The 11,706-nt window shown below is 41.5% G+C and overlaps 1 protein-coding gene across 2 annotated transcripts; it reads left to right on the top strand.

The window, feature by feature from the left end:
• Positions 1-2,155: 2,155 nt before the first annotated feature.
• Positions 2,156-9,169, top strand: LSM6 (LSM6 homolog, U6 small nuclear RNA and mRNA degradation associated). 2 transcript variants are annotated; one of them, XM_064651715.1, is made up of 4 exons: positions 2,156-2,268; positions 3,217-3,329; positions 7,377-7,490; positions 8,997-9,169. In XM_064651715.1, exons 2-4 carry the CDS (start codon positions 3,236-3,238, stop codon positions 9,029-9,031), a joined length of 243 nt encoding a protein of 80 aa, XP_064507785.1. In that variant the 5' UTR covers positions 2,156-2,268; positions 3,217-3,235; the 3' UTR covers positions 9,032-9,169. The 2 variants fall into 2 exon arrangements, with proteins under 2 accessions (XP_064507785.1, XP_064507786.1); XM_064651716.1 differs by having other exon boundaries at positions 2,221-2,426.
• The last annotated feature ends 2,537 nt before the right edge of the window (positions 9,170-11,706 follow it).

Genomic DNA, 11,706 nt, shown 5'->3' on the forward strand with positions numbered 1-11,706 from the left:
AGATGACAAAAAGCAAAAGATAATTATTAGCCAATGATATCTGAATTCTATTTTCACTCTTGAAGCTGTGGAATCCTTAAGGAGTCCACTGAGTACAGATTACTTAAATCCTTTGAAGACCACCTAAGTGAGGTCACTGGGGTTTTGTCACTCAGGAAATAACACATTCTCTAGGTTGCCTAATAACTGATGTGATGACATAATATTCCTGAATGTACAAGGTGGGAATTGTCTTTTCAGGTGCAAATCACGCTACCCCGAATGCTCAGCAACATATACCTTCCTGCAGGAAGGTTAATTTACCTCTAGGAACTGCTTCAAGACCTATGACAAATGAAGGAAAATTAACAAAGATTTGGGTTTAAACTATGGTCAAGACCTGGTCTCAAACTATGAAAAAGGGGAGCTAAGGATAGAAAATTTGCCAATCTTATTGTCTGTGATAGAAATTAGATTTGTTTGTGAGGTTAATAGGGTATGAAGCAGGAAAGTACAAAAATTTTGTTGACTGACAGCAGACAACCAAAGTATCCATAATTAAGGACATGCCTCAGCTGGCTAGAAAGCGGGCTATTGAGCAGAAGGCAAAATAGCTTATCAGGTTATAATGGCTCAAAAAAAAAAAAAAAAGAAGAAATACTAGCTCTGAAGACAAACTCATAAGAAATAAAACAATAAGGAAGGCTTGCAAAACATAAAACGTCCCTCTTTGGATTTGTGAAATTGCCATGAAAGTTTACCAGCCCAGGCATGAAAATGCTATTTGCCCAATCTTTATACTGGAGATCAATAACAATGAAAACCAGGATATTTCCTTATCAGGACGTTAAGCACTGAAGCCAGGCAGCCAAATAAAACTTTGCAAGCCTGCTCCCCAGAGTAACTATTTTATGTTCCTTTTCTGCTTCAAGTACTAGATATAATCAAACACAGTTGGATGCTCCTGATTAACATGACGGTTGCCTGGAAACACGGGCACAATACGGCCCAACTTTCCTGTCCGTGCCTGTGCTTGAACTCTGGGACAGGCAGGTGAATGAGGTTGGGCTTGCAGTCCTTGCCTCTTAAAGCCCTTTAATCTAAGCTTCGAGGAAAAAAAATTGTTACTGGACATATGTTCAAAAAGAGAAGATAAACAACTTTGGAAGGAAGCGAGAATACCAATCCGTATTCTGAAAAGCCACGGTACGTTTTCTTCATATCATGAGAATTGAGAGTTTCAGCAAGATACTAAATCAATAAAGGAATAATAATAAAAAAAAAATCTGGTCCAGAAGGTTTCACAGATGATTAACTCCTGTCACAGTACCACATCCCTTGAAAAAAAAAAAAAATAGCTGCAGGAAAGGAGAAAAGACAGGTGAGAAGATGGGGAGAAACAGAAGATGAGTTCAGCTTCTTCTTGTACCACATTCTTCCCAGGTGACACTTGAAAAAAAAAACCCACCAAAAACAAAAACCAGACAACCTTAGTGTCTATCTTCAGTAATCCCCCTTGGGAAGCAAACTGAGCAGCACCTTCCTGTCTGGTCCTGGACAGGACACCTGAGAGGTGGTCACTGAATCTCTGATAAGGCCCACATAAGACAAGATCATTTGGGAATTAATAGGATCCCATTAGAGTAGAATATGATTATATACTGGATCGTATTGGACATTAGGAGGAATTTCTTCAGGGAGAGGGTGGGCTGTGGAGGGAGGTGGAGGAGTCACTGTCCCTAGAGGTGTGTAAGGAAAGACTGGATGTTGCACTTAGCGCCAATGGTCTAGTTGACACGGTGGTGTTCAAAGGTTGGACTCGATGATCTCAGAGGTCTTTTCCAATCTAACTGATTCCATTATTTTTTTTCCACAAGAAATCTTTTTTCCTATAGGATCTTTCTCCCTGTAAAACCGACAGGGCGTTATTTCGCCTGGAACCGCAAGTCAAGACGTAAGAGAACGCATCTCGGCGAAGAGACCAGCGGCTCAGCCGTCTGGTCGGGGGTGTGGGGGGGTGTCCCAGGGCGAGCCCCTCGCAGCCCGGCCCGGCGGGTTTGGGGCAGTGGGGCGAAGCATCACCTGCAAGTCCCAAACCCACAGGCCCCGCCCCGCCATGCGCGTTCCGGCGCGGACTGTCCCGCCCGGCGCGCCGTAGCGGGGCGGGGCCACGCGGGCGGTGAGCGCCGGGAAGGGGCGCGGGAAGCGCCGGGAAGGGAAGAGCCGGGAAGGGGCCCGGGAAGCGCCGGGAAGGGAAGAGCCGGGAAGGGGCCCGGGAAGCGGCGGGCGGTGAGTGCGGGGGAAGGAGGAGGGGGCTCCGGTGCGGTGCCGTGTTTCCCCCCCCGCCTCTGCGTCCGGCCCTCGTTTCGGCTTCCTCCTGGGTGTTCATGGAGCCGCGGTCTCGCTCCGTCCGGGATCTTCCCTGGGACACGTTTGGTCCGGGAAAGGTTCGGCTGTGGGACGCGGGTGGCGGTGGGTATTGGTGGGAAAACCAGCGAGGATCCCTGGATTCGCGGCTGGAATCGCCCGGTGCGATTTGCCGCAGGAAGCAGCGAAGAGAAGTGGGCACCGCACTGGGGTTTTCTGCCATCGGCTGGAAATGCAGAACAAATGTTCCCTGGGCAAAGAGACACTGGAGCAGAAGTTGAGCGAATGCTGCCTGGGGGGGGGGGGGGGGATGTCTCTGCGCTGGATTTTTAAATCACATCATCATTTCAGGTCTCTCTCTGATTTAATCACAAGCCTTAACTTAGTCTGCTTTAACAGATTCAGTTGAAGGCATCCTTTCAAATTTTTTCTTTGCTTGTATTTGCGAGCCGAGATCAAAATGCCCTTGCTGTTCCTGTGTATGGAGCAGGTTCTGACTTCTCCCTCCACCCCCTGAAGTCATTAAACACTTATGGCTTAGCTCTCTAAATTTAGTAAAAATAATTTTAGCAAAAGGTGCTAGAGATGATGAGGCCTTTGGCACTGTTGGAAGTTTAAAAGATGCACAGCATGGCAAACAAGGATCCTTAATGTTAATTTCAGAAGTTATAAAAATGCCAGAGGGAAGGTTTAATGCAGTGGCTTTAGGAGCTTTGTCTCTCCACCTCCACCCTTAAGATTTTGCTTTTATCTCCTTGGATATTCTCTCCTACTGAAAGTATTAAGAATCAGGGGTCTGCCTGTCTTTACAGAGTATTTAGGACAATATGGGATTGTTTCTCATCCAAATGTTTTCTCTTAACTTCTCAGCTTACCAGAGAAGACCAAGATGAGTCTACGGAAGCAAACCCCAAGTGACTTCCTAAAACAAATCATCGGAAGGCCAGTTGTTGTAAAATTAAATTCTGGAGTTGATTATCGAGGTATGCTCTCTGTCTGTCTCTTACTGAGTAAAGTAATTGACTAGGGAAGCTGGAATAGATGCACTGATTTTGAAAAGCAAAACAGTGTGATCCAGAATCTTGGAGTACGTGAATACAGATCTCAGAATGGTGACATTAAAAATAGAAAATCAGCCCTGGAGAAACAAAGGAGGTGAACAGTGAATTTAGAGGTTAAAATTACTGATCTAAATCATAGAATCATAGAATCGATTGGGTTGGAAAAGACCTCTGAGATCATCGCGTCCAACCCTTGGTCCAAATCCAGTCCATTTACTAGATCATGGCACTCAGTGCCATGTCCAATCTGCGTTTAAAAATCTCCAGGGATGGTGAATCCACCACCTCTCTGGGCAGCCCATTCCAATGCCTGATCACTCTCTCTGTAAAGAATTTTCTCCTGATATCCAACTTAAATTTCCCCTGGCAGAGCTTAAGCCCGTGCCCCCTTGTCCTGTTGCTGAGTGCCTGAGAGAAGAGACCAACCCCCACCTGGCTAGAACTTCCCTTCAGGTAGTTATAGACAGTGATGAGGTCACCTCTGAGCCTCCTCTTCTCCAGGCTAAACAGCCCCAGCTCCCTCAGCCTCTCCCCATAGGACTTGTGCTCCAGTCCCTTCACCAGCCTTGTTGCTCTTCTCTGGACCCGCTCCAGCACCTCAATATCCTTTCTGAACTGAGGGGCCCAGAACTGAACACAATACTCAAGGTGTGGCCTCACCAACGCAGAGTACAGGGGAAGGATCACTTCCCTGGTCCTGCTGGCCACGCTATTTTTGATACAGGACAAGATCCCATTGGCCTTCTTGGCCACCTGGGCACACTGTTGGCTCATGTTGAGCTTCCTGTCAATTAGTACCCCCAGGTCCCTTTAAATCATTAGTCTCTTTAGTAACAGATGATTCAACGGGAGTCTTGGGGTGATTCAGAGTTTCTAAACTGACATTTGTAAACATCACCTGAAATGGCCAGGCAGCCCCCTTTTCAGTGCTCTGACAGCAACCCTTGTTGGAACTATCCTTTTCTTCACCTTTCTATTCTCTAATTTCTAGTATGGATCTTGGTCCAGAAAAGCTTCAAAGTTAACTCTGCTGTCAGTTGTAAGGTTGCTCTTACACAAGGGATGAAAGAGTTACTGACATTCATGGTTAAACAACTGCCTACACCTGTTTTGGACCAAGACTCGCAGAGATAGAGGAGAAAGCATAGTGTGACTTTGCTGCTGTATGCCCTCTTCATTTTAACACAGTCCAGCAGATTTATTCCAGAACTCTTTAGCCTATCTGTATCCCTTCATGTACTGTATGTAGGATTGTAGATGGTTTTAACCAGTAAATTAAAAACTTTTCTGTGCAGTGAAATGTCCTGGTCCTACTCCCATTATTGACCTGTCCAAGGAGTATCCAGACTTAATTAAAACTTCTGTTATGCACAATTTAGAGATTTCATTCTGTAGTAACTTAAACATTGTGGTTCTGCTACAGATCACTGCTTCAGATAGGTTTACTTCAATTGGCTTAGCCTGGCACTTGTGAGAGGAGACTTGTTTGTACTGTGACAAGGAATCTTTGTGTTATGACAGTCCTAAACTGCAATTGTCCACTGACAGAGCAAGCAGCGCCTCCTTATCCCTTCCTGTTTCTCTTTAGTGTCGCTCAGATGACAGAATTTTCAGTCTCAGTTCTTTGAGAACCACATTTTCTGAGCGCTTCAGGTCGGGTTGGTGTCTTAAAAACTTCACTGCATCTCTGTTGTTCTTTCTTGCAGGAGAATGTAGGGAGAGCTCATTAAAGTCACTTAAAGCAAGTCATCATTTACCTGAAGGTGCACACAAGGCAGGGCCAAACCGGATTTGTTTTTCTGATGCACTTCCTATTTTCTTTGAGGCCAGTGCTATCTCCTGCTTCGTAAGGTCCATTTGTAAATGCTGTAGATCAACTACTCAGCTTTTCCCTCCACAAAGCTAGTTTAGCATGCCTACAGTCAGACCTACGAGGAGTTGAACCATAGTTCCTTGAATACCCTTATTTGTTACTGGATTTTTTTCCCCCCACCTTCCCTTCCTTATTTCCTTGTGCTCTCCATCCTTCCCACTTGATGTGACCTTGTGGTTGAAAATCTGTATATTGGTTTCATTTGAGAAAATAGGCACTGTTTTGTTCTCTGCAGAAATGTGACCAACACTTGGAAAAGCCTTAAGAAACAGCACGTCAGGCTTTTTGTTGCAGATCTGTTTAGATTCTCCCCCAGGCTGTGTTGCTAATTTTATGTCTGTACCTCCACCCTCTGAGCCACCATGCACACAAAACGTGGCCTAATGCAAATGTTGATGTGTAACTGTGAAATGCCTTGATTCATTGCCCAGTGCTGCACATGCCCTGGGCAATGAAAAGTCATCAGTGGTATATTAATGTACCACTTCTGTGTGTGGATATGGATTTGTACGTTGCAACATCTCTACATAGAGATAAACCAGATAAAACACTGGCCAGGATGGGCAGTGATAATATTTGATGCCATTAGTGGCCTTAGAGTAAACACAAAGAAAAGGAGGAAGAGAATGAAACAGCCATGGAACAGGGAGTTTGAAAATACTGCCTAGGGGCCTTGGTAAATCCACACGGTCCAACTTTAATTTTGGACAAACATATTTTTGTTTTCTATTGTTGCATGGAAGCACTCAGGATTACTGGAATGGAAGAGAGTTTTGACCCTTGTTTGGTTTAGGTTTTTTGGTGCATTCCGTGATATTTTGTGAGCAGTTTTTCCTATGTCTGTGGAAAGAGAGGAAGGAAAAACAGAGAGGAAAATAATAGTCTTTAAACCACGAGAAGCTGGCAGAAGAACTTCAATTCCTAATTACTACATGGAAGATACTACAGTAACACTTCTAAAAAGTGAGAATGTGTCCTAGAGGAGGATTCTCAGTTTTCTCCCTCTCCCCAAGTACAGCCAATATACTGTATTTCAAGTTTTACTGCCAGGTAAATGAGTGTTTTTCAAACAGAAGAAAAAATAATTTTAGTAGTATTGTCTGCACATGCAAGGATGAAGTCAGGGAAACAAAAATCCAAAAGGGAGATAAAACAACTTGTAAAAAGCTGTATTTATTATGTGCATGATTAATGAATCAAGTTGCATTCTCTGAGCCATTCTTTACATCTGTTAATCCTCACATTCAGTTCTGTTGATGAGGTGAGTTAAATTTGTAGATGGCCATGGTTCTGGGCATAGACGGAGAGGAGGGGCTTCGAATGAAAAAATACCACCATGCTGCCAGCACTTAGGAAGTACTGGGTGAACAGGGTACAGCCTTCAACAGGTGCTATTAGAAGTGAGAACATAAATACTTGTCTAAAATAAGTGCTACTAAAATGCATATTTTCCTGATCAAAGGAACACCTAATATTACAGACATTTTTTCTTTAGTTGCACTAAACACTAAACAGTGTAATTTTATTTTTGTGGGAACGTTTCAGTGCCATTTGAAAGCCCTTTGCCAAAACATATGTACAATTTTGTTTACATCAAAGCAGAGACTTTCAGCTAATGATCTTCTAGATCTGTAAACATGAAGATAAATATGACTAAAAGCGTGTATGGTGTCCTGTATGAAAAGGGTTGTTTTTCAGCTATGTCCTTCACAAGGTTTGGTGATAACTCAATTTACCTAGCCTTGTCCTTAGCTTATCCATTTATTCCTAATGTCACAAGCTCTTAAAACACAAGTGAGAGGGGACAACTTAAACTTTCAAAGTGAAAATTGTCCATCTTTTCAAAGTCATGCCTTAATGACTTTTTTTACCCCCACAACCCTTACATCAATTGACAACGTCACTACCAGATTGATCACCTGAGATTCCTGTCTCCCAGCTGAATTACTTGAAGAATACATCTGGCCAAGCTTGGGCTTTTGGTTTGTTATAAAGATACAGATTTGGTTTTTTTCCTGTACTATTCAAACACAATGCATTTTTGTTTATTTTAAAATAAGTTTCAGCTGATTCTCTCGTAAACTGTCACTTTTCAGGTGTCCTGGCTTGCCTGGATGGGTATATGAATATAGCTCTGGAACAGACTGAAGAATATGTAAATGGACAATTAAAGAACAAGTATGGGGATGCATTTATCCGAGGAAATAATGGTAATTCCTACTGCTTCTGTTATTGCTCATTAGGAAATTGTGTTTTGATATTTACTTCTCAATTTCAGGGGTGGCTGAGGTATAAGCAAGCTACCTGTAAGAATATTAGTTTTAGGCCCTCTTGGAAGCCTTACCACATTTACTTTTTTACAATTTCATTTTCCACAGTCTGTGCTTTTCTGCATTCCTGTGGCCTTTTTTGCCTCTGAACTTGAAGTTCATTTTAGAGAAGCACATTCTTTTCTAGCCTTCCTCAGAGCTTATTTCCTATCATTTGACAGGCTTACTCCTTGCACTTGCTGCTTATTTAGATGGCCTCTGCACCACAGAAGTTTGTGTTTTGCTAGGCAAGCTACTGCATAAATTTATGAAACAGTGCAGATATTACAGTGACACTGTAATATTTTCTGGTGATAGGCAGTTGTCCAGAACTGAATGAATGCTACTTATTAGTACTGGAGGCTATTTTCATCTCTGAGTAAAGATTTTACCACCAGTCAAGAAAATCACTCATGTTTTACTGCTGAGCCTTTGAACATCCCAGTGCAGTAGGTGGATTTTTGTGCACTTCAAGGACAATCCCAGGCTCCTGGAATGACTCTCTGGTATCAGTTAGGCTGTAATAGCAGGGCATGCCAGGGAGAAGAGTATCTAAAAATAGAAAAGGTTCACAAGTCAGATGTGAAGAGACTTGTAGAGAAGGTAAATGAAGCAGAGTTTGACTAAGTTACTTGAGAAGAAAATGGAGGTCAGCAAGGAGGGAGGGAATAAAAAGAAAGAAGGACTGAATTCCATATTATGAAAAGAGTCAGAGAGAATGTAGCACCAGTGTAAAAGAGCGTTTTGGGTGGAGAAGTAATCCTTGAAATGAGGCCAAATGCTTTTTGCAAGGCATTTGGACTGTTATGCTAAGAAGCAGAGTGGTTATTACAGCTGGAGAACCAATTAAGGAAATAATTTATTATGAAAGTTATAACAAACAGATGAGAGGCAGAAGGCTGAAGAACAGGCTGAGGAGAGGGCTGAAGACATCCCAGGTTTAGGAGCACTATCATTTAGTGTTGTGATTGGATCTGTTCTGGGGATATCACAAGCCATGCAGGTGGAGGATATCTGCTGCTTCAGAGCTTATCATTAGCTTTGCCTTAAGTACTTGGGATTTACAGCTTTTGTTGAAAGATCACAGCATTAGTGTCTGACACCTGTAATTTTGCTGCTTGGGAAATCTCTCATGCTTCCCTTGGTAATACTGCAGGGTACTGGCTTTGTTCTTCCTCTCTTCAGTCTCCATCTCTTGGATTGTGTTTTGGCTACAAGCCATAATGTCTAAATTTGATAGCATTTTTTGAAACCTGGACTTAAAAGTTACCTGACTTTGTTCATGCTGAATGAGATTCATTACAGTGTCAATTGACAAGCCATGGAAATAAGATGTTTTAAATAAACAGGCTTCTGCACCTTATTTACCAGGGCCATCTTATGCATGCCACTTTCTCTTTTTCACAGTGTTGTACATAAGCACTCAGAAGAGGAGGATGTGAAGATGCCAGAAGGAGGCTGTTTTGTACCTGTGAACCTCTTTGAAATGATGAGCCCTATTTGATTTGTAGTTCATAATCCACAGGTGAAATACAGAAGTGTCTAAATATTTTTTTTAAATAAATGTAAACCAGTGTAAACTTCCTGGATGTTTTTTTGTCAAAGCATTGCTTTGTCCCACTGTACAGAATAAAATAAAAGAGAAGCATGCAATAGTGCCACAAGTCTAACTCAAAGCAACAACTTGTTTAATTATGCTAACACTTACAAAAATACTGATTGGAAGGTAAGCAGGCGTGGAATAACTGCAAATCACAGCCTTGCACTGATGGCAAAACAATAGTTTGACTGATGCTGGGAAGGGAAATGCTAATGTTTTGGTGACAATGACCTGTCCCTTTTGGAAAACACAGGGTCAGCTTTAAATGCCAGTCTAGTAAGAGTCATCGGGTAAAAAGTTCAGCTGTCCAAAAAATCTTGAATTGTGGATTGAATCAAGGGATGTAACAGTGACACTTCAACAGTTAGGGGTGGAGAAAGAATTGAATCAAATGGAAGAAAAGCCTTAAGGGTGAAAAGAAAGCTCTGTGCCAGCTGGGGAGTCAGTCAGAGGTGAAGAGCTCTCAGTTGGTGTGTCAGTACAGCGAGTAGCTGCTTCACCTCCTGCCTGTGTACCCCCCACCCTACCTCTGCTTGCAGTGACCTTTTTTCGTGCTTCTCTACCAAACACAATGGACTTCTTCAGTAAAAAGCAATTTTAACTAATACCTAAAGCTACTCTGAAAACAGACTAGGAATCTAAAAGCTTTTGTAAACATGCCATATGTATCCTCTTCAGACAGTTCAGTCTTTCTCCCATCCACTCCCCTCCAGACCTAGTACTATCTATATATTCTCTTTTCTAATGTGCTAGCCAGAAATGAGAACAAATGCATTAAGCTTATAGTATGGGGTATGCATTAGGGAGGGGAAACCTCTGAGCAAACAATGGAGTCAGAACTTGTTTGTGTATATTTTTCAACAATGTTCCCAGATAATCAAAGCACAGTGAGTAAATCCAGCTCAATTTTACATGCATACTTATTCCAATTTATAAAATACGTTTTGTCCTTTTACATGCAGTCAGCCAAGAAAAAAAAACACAAGCCTCTGAACATTCATATGTTTCTTTGCTTGAGTGTTCCTGCACTTAATATCCACATACACAGAATTTCTTGTTCTTCATGACAAAGTAGTAAGTTTGGGTAATGTACCTCATGGTAAGGTTATTGAGCCAATCTTTTAAATTGAGTTTTCTGAAGTCCTGCTTTATTCTTTGGGCAGTTTGTAGTGCCTCCAGGAACAAAAATACTTCTAGTTGTGGATGGATCAACATAAGAGAGTTGTGTGAATGTAACATTGGCCCATTCTTCCCAAGTACCAGTAGCTCTAATGCAGCAGTGAATAATAACATCTCAGTTATCAAAGGGAGAGAATATACACTGCAAATTTTTAATTTTACTGTTTTTTAAGATCAGTAAATAATTCTAAATTATTTTTCAGTCAGTAGTTAATCTTTCCACACAAAGCACTTCAGAAGCCATGACAGAACACACAAATGGAGTTGCTACTGTACAATATGCTTCAACAATTTATCATTTTCTGACAAGGGTTGAAAAAGGTCCAGGATTTAAGACAAATCACCAACTTGCTCTTCTGTAAGTGAATTCTTTTTTTAAAATGAAGATGTACCTCCAAGTGGGGCATGCAATTTCTCATTTGCTTTGTCATCTATATGTAGCTGGCAGGTTATTGTCTGCTTTCAGTCCCGGAGACTGTCTGGGTTTGGTTATTTTTAGACTTTTTAGAATTTTATTTTAATACAGGTTTAAATTTTTCCCCCTTCTTCCTTCTCCACCTTTCTCTCCCCACACACACCTACCCACCTATAGCAACACATTTTGCACAGACTTTGATTTACTCTCAAGAGTTTGCATTGCTAACTTTTCAAATGCGGTTCTGTTTCTACAAGTCTAGCTATACAACATGTTTCAGTGTAATCTGCTACTTCTGATGGTCTAATCACATACTAAACTCTGAACACAGAAAATACTATGTAGCTTGCCTGCCAAAGGGTTTTTTAATGTATTCTAGATCATGAAGTCACTATTTACTATGGGAGGTAGACAGGAAAATTTGCATTGAAGATCAGCTGTTGTAATTCATATTTGAATTTCAAAAGTAGTAAAAGAAATAAAGCATTTAATTCCTACAATCACTGCCCTTTAGTATATTTTACACTGTTTTACCCCCTTTAATTCAATGTTTAACCCCTGTGTTTAAATCAAGTAGACATTTAAGCTCAACTTCAATCAGGTAGTCCAGCGTTCAGATGTAGTCTGGTTTTAGTTGGATAAAACATTCATATTGGATTTATTCTGCCTATCTTTTAGATTTTGACTTATATATTCCGTAGGACAATGTTCTATTTGCAAGTAAATCAACAGCTTTCAGAATGGGACATGGAATGCTATCCGGAGTTGCATCACATTATATATGTATGTAAACATCAAAGTAGAATGATATATTTCCCAAACTCTCAACCTAATGTGTAAGATCGTTATCCCATTGGGAGATACAAAGGCACTTCTACAAAAGCAATGTATCTTCATACACAAAAGACAGTATGAGATACTAG

This window comes from Pseudopipra pipra, chromosome 4 (genome assembly GCF_036250125.1).
Source record: "Pseudopipra pipra isolate bDixPip1 chromosome 4, bDixPip1.hap1, whole genome shotgun sequence".
Lineage (NCBI taxonomy): Eukaryota > Metazoa > Chordata > Aves > Passeriformes > Pipridae > Pseudopipra > Pseudopipra pipra.

What these genes read in the sequence shown, in the direction of transcription:
- LSM6 (XM_064651715.1), top strand. Translation starts at nt 3,236, where the DNA reads ATGAGTCTACGGAAGCAAACCCCAAGTGACTTCCTAAAACAAATCATC. An exon ending in TTCTGGAGTTGATTATCGAG is followed by an intron (nt 3,330 to 7,376) that starts GTATGCTCTCTG and finishes GTCACTTTTCAG; the next exon opens with GTGTCCTGGCTTGCCTGGAT. An exon ending in ATTTATCCGAGGAAATAATG is followed by an intron (nt 7,491 to 8,996) that starts GTAATTCCTACT and finishes TCTTTTTCACAG; the next exon opens with TGTTGTACATAAGCACTCAG.